General features: G+C 42.3%; 1 protein-coding gene across 2 annotated transcripts in view; it reads left to right on the top strand.

The window, feature by feature from the left end:
* The window catches only part of LAMP3 (lysosomal associated membrane protein 3), a 40,574-nt gene extending 15,559 nt beyond the window's left edge, over positions 1-25,015 (top strand). The window contains exons 4-6 of one of the 2 annotated variants that reach the window (XM_003256529.4): positions 6,677-6,734; positions 11,369-11,539; positions 23,001-25,015. In XM_003256529.4, the coding sequence (XP_003256577.2) occupies positions 6,677-6,734; positions 11,369-11,539; positions 23,001-23,134 (363 nt within the window). In that variant the 3' untranslated portion in view covers positions 23,135-25,015. The remainder of the gene's footprint in view (positions 1-6,676; positions 6,735-11,368; positions 11,540-23,000) is intronic. The other variant, XM_004089685.3, reaches the window with a different exon arrangement.
* The last annotated feature ends 344 nt before the right edge of the window (positions 25,016-25,359 follow it).

Raw genomic sequence — 25,359 nt, 5'->3', positions numbered from 1 at the left:
TTGTTCAATATTTTTTTTTCTTTGTTTTAGACGGGGTCTCACTCTGTTGCCCAGGCTGGAGTGTAGTGACGCAATCTTGGCTCACTGCAACCTCCGCCTCTTGGGTTCAAACGATTCTCCTGCCTCAGCCTCCTGAGTAGCTGGGACTACAGGTGCGTGCCACCACGCCTGGCTAATTTTTTTATATTTTTAGTAGAGATGGGGTTTCACCATGTTAGCCAGGATGGTCTCGATTTCCTGACCTCGTGATCCACCCACCTCGGCCTCCAAAAGTGCTGGAATTACAGGCACAGTTGCTCAATATTTTACATGTCCCCTCAATCAGGTGGTAAGGAGAGGGTGGTATTGCCAGATCTTCTGATTGTTCCAGATAAGGCAGAAATCTAGATCTTTCTAGAAAAGCACATGATTTTTTTAATGTTGGCAACACATTTTTAAAAACGTGAGGGCCGGGCGCAGTGGCTCACACCTGTAATCCCAGCACTTTGGGAGGCCGAGGCAGGTGGATCACCTGAGGCCAGGAGTTCAAGACCAGCCTGGCCAACATGGCAACACCCGGTCTCTACTAAAAATACAAAAATTAGCTGGGCATGGTGGCGCATTCCTGTAATCCCAGCTACTAGGGAGGCTGAGGCAGGAGAATCGCTTGAACCCAGGAGGCAGAGGTTGCAGTGAGCCGAGACTGTGCCATTGCACTCCAGCCTGGGCAACAAGAGCAAAACTCGTCTCAAAAAAAAAAAAAAAAAAAATTTGAACACCATGCTGGCCAAAAAACATACAACTGAAGGCCAGGTTTGGCCTGTGGATTCTGAAGCTGTGACTTCTGCCCTAATGGGTATATTGTGTGAAGTGTATTTAGGTAAGAAAGCCTTCTAGATTTTTCCAAAAGAGAAATGGACTCAACCATTCAGTCAGTCACTTTTGAAATGTGGCTGCTTTCTAAACCAGCACTTCTCAACAGCAACAGTCTTAACATTTGAGGCCAGATAAGTCTTTGTGTGGGGACTACCTTGTGCCTTGAAAAATGCTTAGCAGCATTTCTGGCCTCTATCCACAAGACGCCAGGAGCAACTGCCCACCCCAGTCTGACAACTCAGAATGTCTCCTGGGAGGCAAAAATCATGTGCAGTTGAAAACCACAGCTCTAGAGAAAAAGAGAACCTTAGAAAATGTGAGTTTATTAATTATAATATAATAGATGTTATGAGAGCTAAGTTGTAGAATGATAAATGGACGTTGATTAGGCCTGATTTATCAACTCGTTTATTAGTAAGAATTTACTGAGCACCTACTTTGTCCCTAACAATGAGCTTGGCTATGAAAGAAAAATAACAGAAATATAGGCTATAGTTCCATCTTTCAATTTGTAGGGTTTTGTTTGTTTGTTTTGGAGACCGGGTTTTGCTACTGTTGCTCAGGCTGGAGTGCAATGACATGATTTCGGCTCACTGCAAACTCTGCCTCCTGGGTTCAAGTGATTCTCCTGCCTCAGCCTCTCGAGTAGCTGGGATTACAGGCGCACACCACTACACCCTGCTAATTTTTGTATTTTTTGGTAGAGACGGGGTTTCGCCACGTTGGCCAGGCTGATCTCGAAGTCCTGACCTCAGCTGATCCGCCCAACCTCGGCCTCCCAAAGTGCTGGGATTGCAGGTGTGAGCCACTGTGTCCAGCCCAATTTGTAGTTTTTTAAATTGAAATACTACCAATGACAACAACGTAAAGAAAAATCAGTCACTTAAACCTTGTTGCTCAATCAAGGCAAATTATCCATATCATTCGCCTTGTGACCATGGACAGGCTGCCCATGATCTCTGAGCCTCAGTTCCTCTTCTGTAAGATGGAGCCAATGAGTGCTTATTTTGCTGGGTTGCCATGAGAGTGCATTGAGCTAAAGAATGTAAAAGTGCTCAGCGTGGTATTTGGCCCCTAGTGGGGTCAGGAGAGGTGGATTTCCTTTCTTTTTTCCCTCAGTTTCATTTTTTAAAGAACTGAAAACCTTTCCCTGTCAGTGTCTCATTTGGTTAGGGTGACATCTGAAAGTTGTTCAGACCCTTCAAATTCAAGATCACATACGTCTCTGCCCCCACCTCCCTGCAACATCCTTCCTGGTGTGATAGTTGCTTTTAAAACATTCTTCAGTAACTTCGTTCTGTGCGCAGGACTATCCCTTTCTCCTCCGCCCCTTTGGCCGGGCAGCTCTAGGTCTCCAGCCCTGGCTCATGAAATCAACCATCAAGAGAGGAGAGGTGCGAGAGTCAGGCAGTGCACTGGCCAACTGAGGTCTTGGAATCAATGCTGCAGACCCACCTGGTGTTTCCCCAGAGTTTTTTTTTTTTTTTTTGAGAAAGGGCCTCCCTCTGTCACCCAGGCTGCAGTGTGGTAGCACGATCATAGCTCACTGCAGCCTCGGCCTCCTGGACTCAAGTGATCCTCCCACCTCTCAGTCTCCTGAGTAGCTGGGACTACAGGTACATGCCACCACGCCCAGCTAATTTTTGTATTTTTTTCTAGAGATGGGTTTTCATTATGTTGCTCAAACTGGTCTCCAGAGCCATTGAGGGGCATTTTGAGCCCTCTTGACCTACGAGCTGGGCTTCTGAGGACCGTGACCAGTGTTCAAGTATTAACACCCTCACAGTGCACCACTTAGAACTCCCCAAGTGATCTGTACTTTCCATGCCGTGTTTCCCCTGGTACTTTTCCCTCTGCCTAGAAGGCCCCTCTCCCATCCCTCAGCTCCTTTAGCATCCATCCTTAAAATAACTCAAATATCATCACCCTGTGAAATTCCCCCTTCCCCACTTCCACTTCAGGTAAAATTAGAGACTTCCTCCTCTTAGTTCCCTGAAACTCTATTCATTGTTCCCCAAACTTCATCAGTGCACTTGTCACACATTTTGCCATCCCCAAGGCAAAGACTATGGCTCCTTCACATCTCTTCTCTAGTGCCCACCCTGACTTCGCGCGTATAGTATATCTTTAGCAAACGTTTGATAAACAAATGAACCAATGAAGGAGAAAATCTAAATTTTGCGGAGAACTCTGGGTCAAAGTGCCAAAAAGTAGATCACAGGTTCCTTTTGCTATGTCCAGAACAAAGCTTTCTTGATTTAGTCACAACAATGCTGAGTGAAAAAGACATGATTAATGCTGAAGACAAAATCCACATCCTGAACAGCTGGGACTATGAAACTTCCATGGTGTGTTTTGCAGAAGTGGACCGGGGGACCTTAGGACCCCATGGTTATTGGCATGCTGGCGTCCTGGGCAGGATGAATTGGCTGGTTGGTGCCAGACCCCCGTATGTCTGTACAAAGGTAGACATGTTGGTGGACCCTCAGTTTTGCTAAGGAGGATGTTAAGGTTCCTTGATGGATTAATGAAGGACCACAGAGCCTAAAATATTTCTGGAAAAAAGTTTACCAAAGATGATTTTATTTCCTTTAAGAATATGCTGTAACACTACAACTCTACAGAATAAAGTGGCACAATTGTCTAACTAAGCCTCATTCTATAGCATAAATTATGTAAAACTTGGAATCTTTTTTTTTCTTGGAAAGAGACACTTCATAGGAATGTATGAACAGAAGCCTTGTCTGTCTTGAATGGTGGTGAGACAAGATGGTATATCCCCACGCCATTAACCCTGAGACCCAGGGCTTAAATACCATGTGGAAAGGGTGAGTCGGAAGAGATGTGTAGGACAATTGAAGTATGATCATGTCAAGTCAAACTTGTAATCTTAAGAAAACTAAATATCCCCCTGCCCTTTTGTTTACATGAATCCACCTAACAGATACTTTTCCTTTACCCTAAAGATAGACATCATGGCTAGGCATAGTAGCTCATACCTCAAGCCTCCTTCCTTGTAATCCCAACACTTTGAGAGGCCAAGTAGGGAGGATCTCTTGAGGCCAGGAGTTCAAGACTAGCCTGGGCACCATAGTGAGATCCCATCTCTATAAAAAATTTTTTTAAAAAAATTACCTGGCTGTGGTGCCACGTGCTTGTAGTCCCTCCCAGCTACTTGGGAGGCTCAGGCAGGAGGATCACTTAAGCCCAGCAGGTTGAGGCTGCAGTGAGCCAAGATCTTGCCACTGCACACTAGCCTGGGCGACAGAGGGAGACTCCAACTCAAAAAAAAGCTAGACAGCAGCTTAGTCCTAGTCAATGTTTCACTAATTTTGACTCAGTCAAAATGGAAAGAAATCTGAGTACAGGTTCCAGACTCTGTCCTGTGTGTCCTTAAGATGAACTCGCAGTGAATGTGAGCACTCCACTTGTGGAAGGCCTCATTTTTTGATTAGCCCTAGAAAGCATAGATTCTTGTGGAACAGCAGTGGCCCTGCCTATCAGGGACGGGTTCACAGGTGTTCCGCCTGTGCATCCAGAAGGGCTCAGACTTGTTTTCATGCTTTGCTGTTGCCCCATGAAATTCTTGATTTTTGAACACATGGCCCTGCACTTTCATTTTTCACTAAGCCCCCAAAATTCATTATGTAGCCAGTCCTGCTTCCCATCAATGGTTATAGGTTTCAGCTGCATTTCAGGGACTGTGAAAGTAAATTCTCACATAATGAATTTTTGTTCTATACCCACGTATCCCATGGAGGAAAATGTAGGGCAGGATCTTGCTTTGTCTCACCTACAAACTATGTGCATCTGTGGTAGATGCTTAACTCTTCTGAGCCTCTTTGTTCTCAGCTGTAAAATGGTCTGATAATATCGATTCTCTCTCAGGGGGTCGTTGTAAGGATCAAGTGAGGCAATGTCAGTGAAAGCATGCACATGGCGAATTGTGGAACTCTCACAGAAATGCCAAGCATTCTTCCCTTAGATGGGACAGGTCAGGGAGACACCAAACGGAAGATTCCAAGAGGCCTCTGAGGAGCCTGAGCTGACCTCATCACTATTCTGCTGCTCCTCAAATCAATCTCACAGTGCAGCCCAAGCCATTTCCAAAAACAAAGCTATGCTCATGTCACTGCCCTGCTTAAAACCCCTCAATGGACCCGCTTTGCCCTTAGGGATGGCGTGGGGGTCTTGTAACCCTGACTGTGGACCCTGAAATATAAGTCTCTCTTATATTAAAAGAGGCTCCAAATTTTTTAAAAATACCCTAAATAAATGGTATATAAAAGCAACACAAAGACAGTATCTTTTTAAAAGAGGTGTTTCTCCCTAAAGCAAATGGATGGTCTAAGGGCATTGTTCAACTTGCCTTCAAGACCCAAGAGACTGAGCACCTTGACGGAGGCAACCAGGTCCTCTCCCAGGACCTAGAACAATCCCTGGCATGGAGTGGGTATGAAAGAGATGCTAAAGGCTAGACTTGGAGGCAGGCAGAGCTGGAGGTCATATCTTCCCCTGCCACCTCTTAGGGCTGTGACCTGGAGCAAGTCACCCAGTCTCATTTTCTCTCATGATTATTGTGAGGATTAAATAAGGCAAGTGCATGGAAGTGCCTGTGACAGTGCCTAACACAGGGTAAGAAGCTATTGTGTGGTAGGTGCTATTCAATGAATTGTAGGATCTAGAGCTCAATGTATCAGTATCAATGACCTTACTAAAACAGTTTGTATTTATGGAACCATTTTATTGTGTAATGAATCAACATTTTGTCCACTAATAATACACAAATGAGCTATAATGTGGTCAAGATTAGTATTGTTAAGTTTCTCTAATGACTATATTTGAAACCTCTAAAAGTAATTCAATTTCAGGTTCTGATTTGGGCTGCTCTGCCATTTTCGCACCTCTTACTTGTAGATGGTTTTCTAAGGAATGTTTAAAACTGAGAACACTGTGGATCACCTCAATTAAAAAACGGAAACTCCCTTTTCAACTTACCTTTCTACACCCTAATTCAGTTCCCTAGAAGGTTTCATGCCCTTTGTTTATATAGGGCTGTTTTGTAGTTTGTTTTTGTTTTTCTGGAAAGATAATTCCTAGATGAAATGTGGGGGCACTGCTTTATGTTTTAAATACAAACACTTGGGGTTCTCTTCTAGAGAATACCCAGGGATCTCAGGGTAAGGCATTTCTTCCCATAATCCCTCCCAGTGGCCCCATTTAGCCATTTTGAAGACATAGACCCATTAATCTGTGTACAGCCATTCACACCCTATGTAGGAAAACGTACACACCATTTTGTATACATTGTTTTTCCCAGAGGGTTGATGGACCCCGGGAGGTCCTCCCATGGTATCCTTAAGGATGAGCCTTCTAAGCCAGATGGATGGTCTTAAAAATAAAAGGAAAGGATGAGTGGTCTCAGGATAAGAATTCCTACCCTTAGATATTAATTGCTAGTAAAAGCTTAATATATGCTCCTGCTCCTCCACCTTCCCAGTGGACTTGCATTTTAACAGGGGGAGATTTGGCCCAACCGAAGGGACTCAAATTGTACTGGTGGAATTTGAATATCAGGCCCTAGCAACTAGTATGCAGTAGGGAAATTTGGGGCCAGGGAAAAACTGTTAGTTATTATTTATTTATTTGTGGTATGTTTACTTTTTTGGAATTTTCATACACAATTATGACCCAGTACCAAGTAACTCCCCAGCCCTTATATCCAGATTTAATAGCTGCAATCCTAAACAAATTTTATAAACCAAGATTGTAAACATATGAATAGAGATAACCCAAAGGTTAACACCCTGCTGTTTTACAGGATGAAGAATCATATTATGTCAGTGAAGTGGAAGCCTATCTGACCGTCTCAGATCCAGGTTAGTAATTACAGAATGCCTGTTCTACCAGCCATGACGCTGTTTCTGGTTAGCTCACCTTTCATCCCATTGAATCTGCACATGTTTGATGCTGCTGTTTTTTTTTTTTTTTTTTTTTTTTTTTTGAGATGGAGTCTTGCTGTTTCCCAGGCTGGAGTGTAGTGGCACGATCTCATCTCCCTGCAACCTCTGCCTCCCGGGTTCAAGCAATTATCCTGTCTCAGCCTCCCAAGTAGCTGGGATTACAGGCGTGTGCCACCACACCCAGCTAATTTTTGTACTTTTAGTAGAGATGGGATTTCACCACATTGGTGAGACTGGTCTCGAACTCCTGACCTCAGGTGATCTGCCCACCTCAGTCTCACATAGTGCTGGGATTACAGGCATGAGCCACTGCACCCGGCCGATGCTGCTTTTAAGGAACAGACTGAGAAAGCAGCCAGCAATGTGATTTTGGGGGCCTTTACTATGCCTCTGTGTGCTGTAATTTGCCCATCTGCTCATAAAGGAGGCTGGACTAGATTACGTCAGAGATCATGATTGGCGACAATAAAGAGTTTAGTGGCTTTTTGACAGATTTGCTGTCGATAGTGCAGCTTATTCTATACTCTGGGAATCATACATTCGTTCTACTAAAATGTAGTTAGTGCCTGCTAGATGCCAAGCCCTGTATTAGGCACTGGGGATCCATAATTTTTCAGACTAATAGTTCTTACCCTCTTGGAGTTTACATTCTAGAAGAGGAAGAGGACAACACCACATTAAATGATAATACAGTACCCCCCCCACCTTATTCACGGTTTCACTTTTCATGGTTGGTGCAAAAACAGGTGAATACAGTACAATTAGAGTTTCTGAGAGAGAGAGAGCTCACATGCACATCACTTTTGTTATAGTGTGACAATTTTTCTATGTTATCATTAGCTATTGTTTTTAATATCTTACTGTGAACAATTTATACATTAAACTTCATCACAGGTATATATGTATACGCAGGAAAAAAACGTAGTATATCTAGAGTTCAGTATACACTGGTTGGCTTCAGGCATACACTGGTACACGGGGGGTCTTGGGATGTATCCCCCAAGGATAAGGGGGACTCCTGTGCTCTGTTAACTAGTGATAAGTTCTTTTTTTTTTTGAGACAGTCTCACTCTGTCGCCCAGGATGGAGTGCAGTGACTTGCTCTCGGCTCACTGCAATCTCTGCCTCCCAGGATCAAGCGATTCTCCTGCATCAGGCTCCTCAGTAGCTGAGATTACAGACACCTGTCACCACGCCTGGCTAATTTTTGTATTTTTAGTAGAGACGGGGTTTCTCCACGTTGGTCAGCCTGGTTTCAAACACCTGACATCAGGTGATCCATGCACCTCGGCCTCCCAAAGTGCTGGGATTATAGGTGTGAGCCACTGCACCTGGCCAAGTAGTGATAAATTCTATGAACAAACACAAGCAGGGGGAGTGGAGAGGAATCGAAAGCTATTTTAGGTGGGACATTAGGGAAGCCCTCAGAGGAGAAAGGCCCTCTCTGAAGACATGAAGTTTGAGCAGAGAGATTCAGCTCTTTGGGAGTATCTGGGCCTAGGGAAGCTCTTTCCAGATGGCAGGAAGAACAGATGCACAGGCCCTAAGGGGTGAGCTGGCTAGTGTGTTCAAGGACCTGCAGAGTGCTAGTGTGCCCGGAGAAAGAACAAGCAGCGGATGAGGTCAAGGGACAGACAGCCAGGTCAGAGCATGTAGGGCCAGTGGGCAAGGCAAGGGTCAGGACTTTGGACTTTATTCTAAAGTGTGAAAGGATGCCACCGAGGGGTCTAGGGGAGAGAGGAAAATGATACCTCAGATTTACATTTATAAAGGTTCACTTTGGTTGCTGTGTGGAGAATGACTCGTAGTGGGGTAAACTCAGAGAACTACAGTGTTCACTTCCAGAGAAGCAGAGCTCCCACTCACACAAGATGTCTCTCAGAGGCCCCAAATGTTTCCCTGCAAAGTTAAATAACCTTTATTTGTTTGTATGCCCCTGTGGCAGTTACCGTACTAAGAGTTTTCATGTCTGTTTTCTCCTTTTCAAAGCTCTATCCTTTGACTAGCTTAAACATTATTTTACCAATTAAGAAATTTATGCCAAAGAAACTTACCAAGAAATGAAAATGTGGAGTAATGTCTACTTAAAATATCAGCTACATTGTATTGATACGTTCAGGGAGATTTGCCAATGATTGTTTGTTAAATGTAAGTGATATAGCATAGTTGACAACTCGTTTTCATATACATTAATTCACTTAGACCTGTCTCCTCAGTTAGGATAGAGAATAAATATTGTGAGTGCTAACATAAATTAGCTAATGTTATCACTAGGTACAGACTAGATTTTAGCCAGCAATCGAGTAGAAATCTCTCAAGAGGCAGGGGAGTCGGGGTGCAGTGGTTCACGCCTGTAATACTAGCACTTTGGGAGGCTGAGCGGGCAGATCACCTGAGGTCCAGGATTCGAGACCAGCCTGGCCAACATGGCAAAATCCTGTCTCTACTAGAAATACAAAAAAAAAAAAATTAGCCCGGTGTGGTGGCAGGTGCCTATAATTCCAGCTACTCGGAGTCTGAGGCAGGAGAATTGCTTGAACCCAGGAGGCAGAGGTTGCAGTGAGCCAAGATCTCACCACTGCACTCCAGCCTGGGTGACAGAGTGAGACTGTCTCAAAAAAAAAAAAAAAACAAGGCAGGGGAAGTCTGATCAAAAATTAATTTAGAGGCTGAGGGTGTGGGAAAATCAATTCTAGGTCTTGATCCTAAAGGCTGAGCAGGAGCTTAAGGAGTCACAGTCATGATGACTTTCATGTTAGTGGGGGTATTAAGAATGGTAATCAGCTGTAATCACAGCAGTCACAGTTGTAATGTTAGTGAGGATGGTACTAGCAGACTACCCAGGATGTAACACATGATCCGGTAGTGTACACAGGTAATTCAGTACATTGCGTAGGGCATTTGCAGGTACAGACGCTGGCATTAATGCCACCTTGTTAATTCATCATGGGACTATTCCTTACTGTAACTGCTAAGCGGACCAGACAGTTGGGTCCTCTGGCCAGTGAAATGTCTACCATTCAAGAAGCTGTAGTATAGTCAGAGGGTGCTTAGTAAGCATGGAATTAGAGAAAATGGAGTTCATTGTATGATTAATTATTTTTATCTATTTATTTATTTATTTTTGAGACAGAGTCTCGCTCTGTTGCCCAGGTTGGAGTGCAGTGGCACAATCTCACCTTACTGCAACCTCCATCTTTCGGGTTCAAGTGATTCTCCTGCCTCAGCCTCCCTGAGTAGCTGGGATTACATGCGCCCACCTCCACTCCCGGCTAATTTTTGTATTTTTAGTAGAGACAGTGTTTCACCATGTTGGCCAGGCTGGTCTCAAAATCCAGACCTCAAGTGATCTGCCCGCCTCAGCCTCCCAAAATGCTGGGATTACAGGCGTGAACCACCATGCCCGGCCTATTTATTTATTTATTTTAGAGACAGTCTTGCTCTGTGTCCCAGGCTGGAGTGCAGTGGCATGATCATAGGTCACTGCAACCTCAAACTCCTGGGCTCAAATGATCCTCCCACCTCAGCCTCCCAAGTACTTGGGACTACAGGCGTGTGCCACCATGCCTGGCCTCAATTATTAAAATGTTTAACTTCATCTGCCTTGAAGCCTCCACTTCCTTGAACAGGGTGTACCTGTTATAAGAGAGGGACAGTCCTTGGGCAGGTTTCTCTCCCCAGGCGGCACTCAGAAGGGAAGAGATGGGCCTCTCCCTTCTGTCTGTTTCTGTGGATGGATGCAACAACCCCTCCTAATGAGTTCTTTTTTTTTTTTTTTTCTGAGACGGAGTTTCATTCTTGTTGCCCAGGCTGGAGTGCAATGGCACAATCTCAGCTCACCACAACCTCCACCTCCCAAATTCAAGCGATTCTCCTGCCTCAGCCTCCCAAGTAGCTGGGATTTCAGGCATGTGCCACCATGCCCGGCTAATTTTGTATTCTTAGTAGAGACGGGGTTTCTCTATGTTGGTCAGGCTGGTCTCGAACTCCCGACCTCAGGTGATCCGCCCACCTCGGCCTCCCAAAGTGCTGGGATTACAAGCATGAGCCACTGCACCTGGCGCCTAGTGAGTTCTTGACCCTGCTCGTCTAATACATTCAGCCTGGTGATAGGCAAGTGCTTCATTTGCTGACTGCATGTCCCTTCACTGATTCATTAAGGGTTCTGTGACTTTCTAAGTCTCAGAAAGCAATCTTCTCTTTTCTCTAAAATTTTGGGGGCACCTCTCTATAGCCCCCAAGTACTGACTAGTTCCCACCCGCTCTGTCCTCAATGATTTAAAATAACCAAAGAACACATTCTCAAAAGTTCTCCTTTCAGTGTTTTCGCATTCCAGTTTATGTGAGGTATCTCTCTTATACCCCAAACAGAGCAGCCGAAAAAGTCTCCAAACCGCACCAGGGTGTTTTTTCATGGGGAGAAGGTGGCAGAACCCCCAGAGAGCCCCTTGGAAGGAAGGCCATTTAGCTGCGCACAGGCAGCCTGGCCACAGCTGGAGCTCAGTGGATACCTGTCAGGACTCTTATGCATCTATCTGTCACCTTTTCAGAGACAATTTACCAAGGAATCAAACATGCGGTGGTGATGTTCCAGACAGCGGTCGGGCATTCCTTCAAGTGCGTGAGTGAACAGAGCCTCCAGCTGTCAGCCCACCTGCAGCTGAAAACAACCAATGTCCAACTTCAAGCCTTTGATTTTGAAGATGACCGCTTTGGAAATGGTAAGTTAAGGGTCGATCAGGTTGCAAACATACACTTTAGAGACCCCAGGGTAGATCCAAATTGTTTTCTGTCTGTAGCTGTCGAAGGAGCAACCATGAGCTTCCTGGGACAGTGTGATTCCACACAGCTCACAGGGCCAGGCTCCTCTGGCCACCTCAGAATCAGGCACCTGCACCCACCCAGTCACGGCTGTCCTGCAGCAGATTACATTCTCTTCGACTCACACACATTCTGACTCATTTAAACACTCACGCGCTCAATCAAAACAACAGAAAATACCACCTGCGACTTCCCTTTATGTCCTGTTGGGTGTAAATTCAGATATGTTTGGAGAACACTTTAAAGATCCTGAGTATCAGTAATGTGTAAAATCGAGATTTCAGAATAGTTTCTTCCCCTCCTGCAGAGGGGAAAGAGCAAGATGCAGCAATTCAAGATAGAAGGAAACTCTGTTGGAGCCCCTCGTCTCAATCACAAGCTGTTGGAGCCCCTCGTCTCAGTTATAAGCTGTCGCACCCAACAGTGTTTCCTCATAGTTGGTTTTAGTTTCCCTCTAATTCTGCTTTGAGTTCTGACCATCACAGGCAGAGCTTGCCTGATGACTGCCCTGGAGGAAAACAGGTCCCTGGGCAAGGGCCAGGAACAGACCAGGGTGACTTTCCAGAAAAGCCCTCTTCTCCCTTTCTGGAACACATTGTTACAAGGATTTCTGCATATGACCAGGAGAGTCAGATACCAGAAAACGCCCTCTTCTCCCTTCCAGGAAAACAGTGTTATGAGGATTTCTACATATAACCAGGAGGGTCATGTACTTCAATTTATAAAACATCCCTCTCATAATAACTAAAAAATGTGAATGGTACTTCCCAGTTATCAAAAATAGATTTAGCTAGAAGTTTAGCCGTAGTTTAAATGTCTACAATATGAATCTGATTTTGCTTTGGGTTCCATCATGAAATTGCAGATGCGTGTAGCAGAAAACTTCTCCTCATGTACTCAGTGGGAAGCATTTGGCAGAGGAAGGACGGGGTGTTGCTTGCCTTGGGTCCCCTGGTTTCTGTAGGCTTTGTTGGAGTCCCACAGTCATATAAAAATTTGCCAGTAGAGGTTGGCCCCATTTGTCATCCACTCTCAAAACTGCTAGTGTTGAAAAACTATTTCTTTCTTTTACAATCATTATGAAGGTTTGAAAAACTTCTGTAATCGTGTGATCTTAAAAAAAGGTACACACTTGCTCTTCTTCCCCTTCAGAACCTCTATGAAGCAGGAAGTGATCAGGTCTGGGAAACCTCTTAGTGGCAGAGGTAGGAAATAAAACCTTTCAGCAGTGCACGCCAGTGTTCACAGGGATGCATAGAAAAGCTCGCTTGTCTTTACATTTTTTTTTCTTAAAACCATCATTAATTGGATAGTTTTCCAAACAACACACTTCAGAGTTCCCCTTAACTCCTCTCCCTCCAGCACCCTCTCATACAGATAGTCACAAAGCCCTAACAATTCCACTTCCAAAATGTTCCCCTTGTTCTCCCACTGTAACCCTGTCAACTCAACGCCATCGTCTTAGTCTTTGCACTTCAAATTTCACTAAAGTTGCTCAAATGTGAAGAGGTATGTCATTCTGTAAACAGGATTTTCTACTAGAGAGTAAGAGAAGGGGGAAAAGAGGAGCAAGTTACCATACCATATGGTGTTTAAAAGATACATGTGCAAAGGGTTATGGGAGCCCAGAGGAAGTTGTGATTGACAGCATTGGTGATGAGAGGGTGGACTAAAGAAGTCTTGATTGATGGAGCTGGAAGAACTGGAGAGGAATCCAGCAAGTGTCAAAGCTGAGCCTTGTAAAACATAATGGTCATCCCAAACAGTAGACTCCTGACTCCTAAAATCTCCTCCTCCCTAAAATCCTGGAACCTGCAAACATTGTTTTTTGTTTATTGAGTTTTAGGGTTTTTGCTGTCCTTTCCTTTTGCTGTTTATTATGCTGATTTAGGAGCCCCAAGCTATCTGAGCAGCCCCTTTAAGAAACACAGAGTTAGGGCTGGGTGTGTTGGCTGACTCCTGTAATCCCAGCACTTTGGGAGGCCAAGGCAGGTGGATCACTTGAGGCCAGGACTTTGAGACCAGCCTGGCCAACATAGCAAAACCCCATCTCTACTAAACATACAAAAAATTAGCCCAGCATGGTGGCACTTGCCTGGAATCCCAGCTACTCGGGAGGCTGAGGGATAAAAATCACTTGAAATCAGAAGGCAGAGGTTGCAGTGAGCCGAGATTGTGTCACTGCATTCTGGCCTGGGTGACACAGTGAGACTCTGTCTCAAACTATTACTAGAGTTGGAGAATATGGCTCCGGGAATTACTCTAGCTTGAGAGTCAAGACATAACTCTGATCACAACCCTCTAGGCCAAACTAGCATTTTCTCAAAGTTGGATCTGCCTGGAAGCAGCATCAGAATCCCACCAGCCCCAGCTCAGACCCACTGAATTATCATTTCTTGGGCATGTGTCTGGGGATCTGCAATTTAATAAGCTCCGTAACTAATTACCAGTGCTACACATGTCAGATCCGCTGTATTGACCCTTTCCCTCTTGTTTTCACCCACTGTTGTCTGAGCCCCAACAGCTCCATCTCCCCCTCCGTCTTCTTCTCTCCAAAGCTGAGGCAGATGTGGCAGTGCCACTTCCCAGCATTTGTGGCCAGTCTGTAACACTTGTTACTCTGACTTCAATTACAGCGGATGAATGCTTCAGTGACAGAAACAGGAGAGAAATCCCTGTGGCCATGGGCCTGAGTATCACAGGACTGCTTGTCATTTTGCTAACCGCATGTCTGGTGGCCAGAAAGAGGCCCAGTAGAGGATATGAACGCATATAAAGCCCCACTTTCTTCAAAATGTGCAAAGTTAAGGTCTTGGGAATTCCAGCATCATATTCAGCCTGAAGTGTAAGGATTGACCTGTCTCGCTGCCTGTTGCACCCTCCTGAGCTGATTAGGAAACCTAACTTTCCACCAAAGGGCTACCGCAGTGCTAAGAAACGGCACCTCCCCCACTTCCTCCTGTTGCTTTGGGGAGGCCGTGCCAGGTGTGCTTGACGCCCTCTGCCATACCTGAATATACAGTGCTGGCTTCCGGAATTAGGGGCAATAGGCAGAGACATGAGCGGGGTGCTTGTGAGAAGGGAGAAAGCAAAAACCCAGAGGGAGAACTGTGGGGAAGACATTTACAAATTGACTGATTTTTCTTCTACATTTTCAAGAGTCCTGATTTTCAGTTTTTAAAAACTTCACTTTAAAAAAACCAATGCATTTCAAAGTTGATTACAAAATGATTTTAAACTCCTGGATTTCACCCAAATTTGGTTTACTTAAATTATACATGATCTTAATATACTATTTTTTTTAAAAAAAACATATCCTACTCTATTGCAATGTATTATCAGTTTAAAAAATTAGGAAACTGCGTATTTCACTTTTTAAATTTAAAGCACATATCAAAAATCATGGCAAAAAAGGAGGGGCTCAATAAATGTTAGCTCTTCAGTTCCTTCAACTTCATGTGTTGTCTGCCTTCTTAGCTACTTTTTTCCTGGTTTGTCGGCTTTTCTTTGATGCTGTTTTATTCTTGTAAATGTGTCCATTTGGACCATTGCAGGAGAGGAGGGAGGCAGAGCAGGGAAACAATCTGGAATGGCGAGCAGGAAGAGGTAGCCCTGCCTGGAGGATCACTCATTTCCCTTTTACGCAAACATTCACCGAAAGCAGTACATTCCTGATGCAGGACGGTTGATATCTGAGGGAAAAATTCTATTAAAATATGGCTTAGGATGTTATTCATGGTTTCCTATTACATTGATGGGGGTTTTTCATTCAGAGAAAAGGGAGAGGAATGTTCTTATTTGATTCTACTGACTGGAAGTTTTCTTGTTTTTCCAAATTTTCCGGAGGTGCCATTCGTTATTTTTAACATGACGTTTATGAAATTTGGCAACAACTCTAAAACTACTGCTTACTTAGGAAATGTACCGACTGTCCCAGGAGGCATTTTTGCTGTCCTTGTTTTCTTAGAAGTGGGGCTGTGGGGAGGGCACACCGCAGCTTCAAAAGAGCAGTAAGAGCCCCTGAAGACATCCAGAGTGTCAGGAGATGTCTGTTTCCCTCTTAAAACAGGAGATGTTGATGACAATCTGATATGAGGATCCGGGAGTTCCCCAAAGTGACTCGGGCTTAACAGCAAGAGCTTGGCTTTGGAGAGCTGTGATCTCCTTCCACCTCCTCCTTCAAACTGGCACCTGCTGCAGGCTCCCCTGTGTCCAGCGTTAAGGGCACTTGAAAGTTCTGTAGGGCAGAGGACGAGGTGTTTATTCACCGGCCACTCACTCTTCTGCAGAATGATTAATGTAAGATTTACCTTCTAGCATGTGGAAATTTCTCCCCTAGCAGATGAAACAAGAAGCAGAATTTAAAATCAAGCATAGAGGGATATGACCACTTAAATTTAGTTTTCCTCGCTACCTTCTTCAGTGAGTTCTTTTGGATGATGGCCACTGCTTGGACTCCTGCTATCTATTCCCCCCACCCCAGTACCAATTACTTTTAGAATTAATTTGAATTAGCATTCTGGTAACCACAAAAAGCAAAGGTTTCATTGGAATGGCCAGTAAATAAACACTTGGATGTGTAATTTACTCACAGTCCTGCCCACTTTCCAGGTGGAGAGCAGAGGGGGCAGTGGAGCTGGGCTCCTCACCTGCCTGCCCTCCTAACCACACACACATTCACCCTAAGAAGCCTGTGATGAGAGGGAAAAAAAATTCTGTGAACTCCTCCATTACTAAACCTGGAAGAAAAAAAAAAAAGAGTGAGTTGCTATATCTTCTTCCTTTTCCAACCTAGGATAGTGAAAATGGCTCCCGGGAAGACTGGGAAGAGTAAAGGTAGGGACAGACGGAGGTGAACTGGGGAAGCAACCCCAAAGCAGACGATCGCTCCAGGCTGCAGCTAGTTTCCATGCTACGAAAAAGAGAATAGAATCCAAATATCTAACCCAAAGGGAACCATTAACTGATCTCAGATGCAATGGAAAGAAAGACCGTATTTCATCCAAATGGTATCATAGGAAATGGAGTATCTGGACTGACACACTCGAGCATGAGCAAAATGAAAACAAACTGCATGGCCACTGTGCCAAAATACTGCAGCAAAATAAGAATAGTATGAAATTAAATTAAGAAAAGGAGTGAGGCCGGGTGCGGTGGCTCACACCTGTAATCCCAGCACTTTGGGAGGCCGAGGCGGGTGGATCATGAGGTCAGGAGATCAAGACCATCCTGGCTAACACGGTGAAACCCCATTTCTACTAAAAACACAAAAAATTAGCCAGGCGTGGTCATGGGTGCCTGTAGTCCCAGCTACTCGGGAGGCTGAGGCAGGAGAATGGCGTCAACCCAGTAGGCAGAGCTTGCAATGAGCCAAGATCACGCCACTGCACTCCAGCCTGGGTGACAGAGCGAAACTCTGTCTCAAAAAGAAAAAAAAAAAAGAGTGAGGGTGTATTAGTTTGCTAAGACTGTCTTAGTAACATACCACAGTCTGGATGCCTTAAATAACAGAAATGTGTATTCTCACAGTTCTGGAGGCTAGAAATTCAAGGTCAAAGTCTCAGCAGCATTGGTTTTTCTGAAACTTCTCTCCTTGGCTGTAGATGGCCTGTGCCTTCCTGTGGTCTTCCCTCTGTACCTGTCTGTATCCATATGTCCTCTTTGTGTAAGGATACCATTCATATTGGATAGAGGCCTACCCTAATGACCTCATTTTAACTTACTGACTTCTTGAAAGACCCTGTGTCCTAATACATGTTCAATGGTCCTGGAAGTTAGGGCTTGACCATGTAAATTTGGGGGCAGGGAGGGGATACAATTTAGTCCATAACAGAAAGTTAGAAATGAAAATAGTAAAATACAAAGAAAACATAATTCAAGGAACAGAAAGAAATTCCTGACAATTGCTTAATGCTGAGAATCACTTAACGTGAATTCCAGGTAATCAGAGTTTAAAGATAAGATGTTAAAATGAAATAGTAAGAAAACAAGATGAGTGTCAAAGCAATACACTACATAATGTATAGAAACAGTCAGAGGCAGAATAAATAGGGAGGAAATTATATTATTTTCACAGAGAGAATGACTGAGATCATTACAGGTAATACAGATAAACCTTATGATTAAAGCATTACAGGGAAGCTACTAGATATAGAAGCTATTCGGCCCATCCAACATAAGTATAATTGGTGCCTCTGGTGTATAGACCTCAAAAATAGAATGAAGATGTATTTGAAGATTTAAGGAAATTTCCTTGAGATAAATAATTGAAGTTGGGATTAAAAGAGCATGTCCCAAAAAAGAATCGATACCAAAAGTTTAACACTGGGACATATTAGAAACAAGCCATAAAACTTCAAACATAAAGAAGTCTTTAGGCCTTTATGGAAAATAAAATAAAATCAGCTATAAAAAGGGAAAGTTAAAGTTGACTTCCAATTTCTTCACAACAACATTTAAAGCCAGCAAATAATTTCTACAATGATCTAAGAAAAAGAAAGTGTGACCCAAAAATATGAAGTATAAAGACAATAGGGAGATATTCTTTTGTTTGTTTGTTTGTTTTGAGATGGAGTCTTGCTCTGTCACCAGGCAGATATTCTTAACCATGAAATAATTCAAAGGATGCAACACAAATAAGCCCTTATAAAAAAATATTGCTTGACAATGAAATTCACTGAGAGAGGAAATGAGTCTCAATATAAACAAGGAAATAAACAGTCTTTAGGAATAGAAAAGTCATAGTAGGCCTGGCATAGTGGCTCACACCTGTAATCCCAACTCTTTGGGAGGCTGAGGTGGGAGGATTGCTTGAGCCCAGGAGTTTAAGACCAGCCTGGGCAACATGGGGAAACCCCATCTCTACAAAAAATACAAAAATTAGCCAGGCATGGTGGCACATGACTGTAGTCCCAAACTACTTGGAAGGCTGAGATGGGAGGATGTTGATCCATTTATATATAAAACGTACTAAATAAACAATTATGGGCCTGAGAACACAAACACACCTTCACATATATGAAATGATATTTGAACATGGTTATTCATTACAACATTATTTATAATAGCAAAATAATGAAAACAAGCCAAGGGTCCATCAATAGGGGCCAGATTTTAAAACTGTGATTCATCCCACAATGGAATCCTATACAGCTACAAGAAGAATGAGGATGCTATGTATGTTTAAGGAAAGAGTTCCAAAATATATTATATCAAAAAAGCATAGTGCATAATAGTATATTCATTATTGTTCTATCTGCACAAAGAAACATCAGAAATATAAACAAGAACTAAGTAATCATCTAATGGGGACAGGGAGAACTAAGAAGAAGGGGCAAGTGTGGAAGTGAAACTTCTCAATGTACAGCATCTTGTATTATTTTGACTTTTTAAATCATATGAATGTGTTAAATAGTCAGAACATTTTTTTTTTTTTTTTTTGAGTCAGAGTCATGCTCTGTCTCCCATGCTGGAGTGCAGTGGCGTGATCTTGGCTCACTGCAAGCTCCGCCTCCTGGGTTCACGCCATTCTCCTGCCTCAGCCTCCCAAGCAGCTGGGACTACAGGAGCCTGCCACCACGCCCGTTTTTTTTTATTTTTTTTATTTTTTCATATTTTTAGTAGAGATGGGGTTTCACCGTGTTAGCCAGAATGATCTCGATCTCCTGACCTCGTGATCCGCCCAACTCAGCCTCCCAAAGTGCTGGGATTACAGGCGTGAGCCACCATGCCCGGCCACATTTTAAAGACTACAGGAATGATAGTTATCAAATAGAATTGAAGTATCATAAACCTGGACAATGGATCAAGGTCAAAGATTGTTTCCTTAAGTTGAAATAGTGACCAAAACATTCTTCACACAAGGGCTTGGAGGGTGGCTGCTGGCATTGTGGGCTTCTTAATGATAAAATTTAAGCTAAAAACATCAAAAATTAATAGTTTTTAAAACATTTTTCATTTAACAGGCAATTGAAATGCATGGTACAAAAATAAGTGATAAGGTTATTCTAAAATGAAATGGGCAGAATAAATATTTAATTTTCCATCTATGAGAATTTCACAATAAAACCAGTTTACTTTGTAAAAAAAAAAAAAAAAAAAACCTAGACAATGTTAGAAACAGTAACATAACTATTCAAAATTTGGGGTTGGCTGGGTACAGTGTCTCACGCCTGAAACTTTGGGAGGCTGAGGTTGGAGGATCACTTGAGGCCAGGAGTTCAAGACCAGCCTGGGCAACATAGTAAGAACCCCATTTCTTCAAAAAAATTAAAAAGTAGCTGAGTGGGTTGGCATTTGCCTGTACTACTCGCTACTTGAGAAGCTGAGGTGGGAGGATGGCTGACCTCAGGAGTTTGAGGCTTCAGCGAACTATGATCGCACCACTGTACCCCAGCCTGGGCAACAGAGCAAGACCCTGTCTCAAAAAAAAAATTTTGGGAGTTGAAGAGAGGGGAGATGGAAGGGAATCTGTTAGTGCTACTCTTTCAAAACAGTATCAATAGATAATGTTTAAGCTGGAAACGAAGTTTAGCAAACACAAGTCCAATTTGCTTCATAACTTCTTAATGTATTTCCTAATTGTTTAATGCATACTTCATAATCTCTTTTTAGAACTTTAAAGGGACCCTTTATGAACCAGTATTTCCCGTGACAAAGAAACATTGGTGTGTGATAATTCCTTCAGTTTGATTTAAGTTTTTTATCCTATTAAACGCAAGTAAAATTGAAATTAACAAATGTAATAAAATAGTACTTGTATGATCCTATCTTAATAAAAGTTTCTATTTATTTTTCTACCTATCTATCCTTGTAGTTCCAAAGAAAGATGCCTGAAATAATGTTTTTCCATATTAGCAATGACATTTCTGGGTGTATGGTTTTGGGGTAATTGGTTTTACCTTTTTGTTTGTGCTATTCTCTATTATTTTAGTTATTTATAATGAGCATAGACTATTTAAAATAGAGTGATTTTGCTTTAAGCATGCACGTGAGTTTGCACACGTGCACACACGCGCACACACACACGCACACACACATTCACAGAGGAACCACATGCCCAAAAATGTTGATAGTGGTTGATTCCAATAGAAGAAATGGGATGATTGGATCAGTCACGTCTTTTCTTTGTGTACTCTTTTGCATTTTAGAAATGTTTAAACAATATTAAATAATTTAATAGTTTAACAAAACTATAGAGTAAAAGTTGCCCTCCACTTCCTTCCCAGTCCTCCTGCCAGTTTTTGGTGTATCTTTTCACACCGGACCCACAAGCACATGGGTTTGGGTTCACGTGATGCTTCACGGAGCTTAGGGAACTTCTGTTACAGAATACTAAGACCTACCACATTCTTTTCAATGGCTCTATTATTTTCTATTGTCTGAATACTATTTTAGTTTTTATGTATATTTAAATTGTCTCTCATAAAATGGACAGTGCTGTAATATATCTTTGCATAGTTGTGTGAATATATCTTTGGGATAATTTTCTAGAGATGGAATTATTGGGTCAACAGGTGTGTGCTTTACATTTTAACTTTTTGTATTTTATCCCCCTCGTTTTAATTCCTTAACTGGTCAAAGTTCTTTTTTCGTTTAAGAAATATAGGCCAGGTGTGGTGGCTCACACCTGTAATCCCAGCACTTTGGGAAGTCAAGGATTGCTTGGGCCCAGGAGTTTGAAACCAGCCTGGGCCACATAGCAAGACCGCATGTGTAAAAAATAAAAAATTGGCCCAGCATGGTGGCACACACCCCTAGTCCCAGCTACTCAGGAGGACGAGGTGGGAGGATGGTTTGAATTCAGGAGTTCCAGGCTGCAAAAAAAGGAGAAACATATATAAGTAACAAAGTTTCGTGTACTCCAAAAGGTCTTATCATGGAAAGCAACATTTGTCTGTCCCTCTGCCTCCCTGCCCCAAGATACAAGATACTTTTAACCAATTTTAACAATTTCTTCTGATTGCTGTCTTCATAACTCTAAAAAATAAAAAGCTTATCGTGATAGTTCCCAATTGATCCGTTTTAGACTTCCTGCTACAGCACATAAAGATTTGTGGTTACACAACTATTTTTGGTTAAATCAGTAAGGTATTAAGGCACACATTATTATAGTTTTATAAATATTTTTTTTTTGTCTGCTGTCAAGCCAAATAGTATACTACAAGCACAGTTTCTTTCCTGTCCAAATTTTCTTTTTCCTGGAATCTCTAATTAATTGCCATTCTGTCTTCTCTGTCCTCTTCCGATCCTTTTTTTCTCAGATCTCAGGTACACTGAATTGGGTTGATGGTGATCCTTGGTTCAGGACATAATTTCAGTGTTAATTCATACAATGACCTCACACATGTATCTTTTTAGCTATAATGACTAAGACATGGTTCTTCATTTATTTGCTCTTTTCTCCCAGTCTCATTAGAGTATTCTATCAACTTCCCCTTTTACCCCAGACCCCGTCTTTCCTCAGTTGAGATTTAGTAGTCCAATCAATTACATTTAAATGAATTGAGTAAGCGTTTTCTAACGGTATAAAGAAAAAACAGTCTTGATAAGTTTGTAAACTGTCACTTTTAAGCTCTCATAAATAATTTGGTCTGTTTTCTAATATTAGCTAAAAGTAATACAATAGAACCTTAGGAGTGACAAAAATGTTTTATAAAGTGGATAAAAATCACGTTTCTCAAGAGATCATCTGTAATCTGGTCACTGGTCACACAAATAGTCTTTTTTTTTTTTTTTTTTTTTGAGATGGAGTTTCACTCTTGTTGCCCAGGCTGGAGTGCAGTGGTGCAATCTCGGCTCACTGTAACCTCTGCTTCCCGGGTTCAAGCGATTCTCCTGCCTCAGCCTCCCGAGTAGCTGGGATTACAGGCATGTGCCACCACGCCCGGCTAATTTTGTATTCTTAGTAGAGATGGGGTTTCTCCGTGTTGGTTAGGCTGGTCTCAAACTCCCGACCTCAGATGATCCGCCCGCCTCGGCCTCCCAAAGTGCTGGGATTACAGGCGTGAGCCACTGTGCCCGGCTGATCTCTTTTATGTAAGCATATCTCACTTAGCAGGGAGTATGCCTGGAGTGACTTCTTACTCAGTTCAGGAAATGAGGATTATGATTATTGAATGTTAATCACTGAGAAAATATGGTTGTTTAATCTTCTGACAGTCTTACATATTATTTGCTTACTTTATAAATTAGGAAATTGCAAGGGTGAATTACCTGCCCAAGGTCACAAAGCTAGTTAATGGTGGAGTTAAAAGTCAAGCTTTGTTTGATGCCAAAGCTCATCTTCTTTCCCCTCTAGCCTGCTTTCTGGACTGCATCACCAAACCTTACCCACTGTATTGTATTTGTTTTCTCTCTTAGTGGATGAGTGCTCGTCTGACTACACAATTGTGCTTCCTGTGATTGGGGCCATCGTGGTTGGTCTCTGCCTTATGGGTATGGGTTTCTATAAAATCCGCCTAAGGTGTCAATCATCTGGATACCAGAGAATCTAATTGTTGCCCAGGGGAAATGAAAATAATGGAATTTAGAGAATTCTTTCATCACTTCCAGGATGGATGTTGGGAAGTTCCCTTACAGTGTGGGTCCTTCAAACAATATAAACCACCATCTTCTATTCAAACCAAGTGAGTCATGTGTGATTTAAGTTCAGGCAGCACATCAATTTCTAAATACTTTTTGTTTATTTTATGAAAGATATAGTGAGCGGTTTATTTTCTAGTTTCCTTTAGAATATTTTAGCCACTCAAAGTCAACATTTGAGATAGTTGAATTAACATAATATATGTAAAGTAGAATAAGCCTTCAAACTATAAACCAAGGGTCAATTGTAACTAATACTACCTGTGTTTGCACTGAAGATTTTATTTTACCCTTGATCTTAAAAAAAAATGCCTTTGCTTTGTTTATTAAATGGACTTTCAGTGCTTTTACTATCTGTGTTTTATGGTTTCATGTAACATACATATTCCTGGTGTAGCACTTAACTGCTTTTCCACTTTAAATTTTTTGTTTTTGTTTTTTGAGACAGAGTTTCACTCTTGTCACCCAGGCTGGAGCACAATGGCGCAATCTCGGCTCACAGCAACCTCTGCCTCCCAGGTTCAACTGATTCTCCTGCTTCAGCTTCCTAAGTAGCTGGGACTACAGGCACACACCACCACGCCTGGCTAATTTTTGTATTTTTATTAGAGAAGGGTTTCACCATGTTGGCCGGACTGGTCTTGAACTCCTGACCTCAGGTGATCCACCCACCTCAGCCTCCCAAAGTGCTGGGAATACAGGCATGAGCCATCGCGCCCGGCCTTAAATGTTTTTTTAAATCATCAAAAAGAACAACATATCTCAGGTTGTCTAAGTTTTTTTATGTAAAACCAACGAAAAGAACAAATCAGCTTATATTTTTTATCTTGATGACTCCTGCTCCAGAATTGCTAGACTAAGAATTAGGTGGCTACAGATGATAGAACTAAATAATAAGCAAGAGACAATAATAATGGCCCTTAATTATTAACAAAGCGCCAGACTCTAGGCTAAGCACTTTATCTATGTCTCATTTCATTCTCACAACTTATAGGTGAATGAGTAAACTGAGACTTAAGGGAACCAAATCACTTAAATGTCACCTGGCTAACTGATGGCAGAGCCAGAGCTTGAATTCATGTTGGTCTGACATCAAGGTCTTTGGTCTTCTCCCTACACCAAGTTGCCTATGAGAACAGTGACACCACACTCTGCCTGAAGGCTCACACCTGCATACCAGCATACGCTCACCTTACTGGGGAAATGGCTTTATCCAGCATCATGAGACATTAGGGTAGATGAAAGGAGAGCTTTGCAGATAACAAAATAGCCTACCCTTAATAAATCCTCCACTCTCTTGAAGGAGACTGAGGGGCTTTGTAAAACATTAGTCAGTTTCTCATTTTATGGGATTGTTTAGCTGGGCTGTAAAGATGAAGGCATGGAATAAACTTCTTAAAGTATTTTTATTTTTTTATTTTTGATAATAGAGAAACTTCGCTAACCAACTGTTCTTTCTTGAGTGTATAGTCCCCTCTTGTGGTAATTTGCTGCTTCTGCACTTCATATCCATATTTTCTATTGTTCACTTTATTCCGTAGAGCAGCCTGCCTAGATTTTTATTTCTGCTGAGTTTTGTGCTGCTAAAGAAAGGAACTAAGTCAGGGTGTTAACAGAAAAGTCCACATAACCCTAGAATTCTTAGTCAAGGAATAATTCAGGTCAGCCTAGAGACCATGTTGACTTTCCTCATGTGTTTCCTTATGACTCAGTAGGTTGGCAAGGTCCTGACTTTAGTCTTAATAAAACACTGAATTGTAGTAAAGGTTTTTGTAATAAAAACTTACTTTGGAGATTTGTGCATGTCATTTATTTTTTATGATTCATCTTTGTGCTGTATCAAATTTTGTTTACAATCATCTTAGGTTTTTGCTCAGATCAATAAGTTAAATCATCTTTCTATAATTTGTTTTATTCTATTCTCCATTGCCACATTATCACTTGGTAGGAATTCCTGAGAAGATAAACCACATTAAAGTTACATATGAAATGTCTCAACTCTTAGCTTAGACTGACTACATTACTAGTTTACTTAAATGTTGCCACATTTGTTCATTCATTCATTTGATCAGCATTGATAAGGATTTGCTAAATGCCAGATACTCTTGTAGGAGCTGAGATAAATAAGAGGGCCTAT

Source organism: Nomascus leucogenys, chromosome 11, assembly GCF_006542625.1.
Source record: "Nomascus leucogenys isolate Asia chromosome 11, Asia_NLE_v1, whole genome shotgun sequence".
In the NCBI taxonomy this organism is placed as follows: Eukaryota; Metazoa; Chordata; class Mammalia; order Primates; family Hylobatidae; genus Nomascus; species Nomascus leucogenys.
Note: the sequence above shows the minus strand (reverse complement) of the source record. Positions and strands in the feature narration are given on the sequence as shown.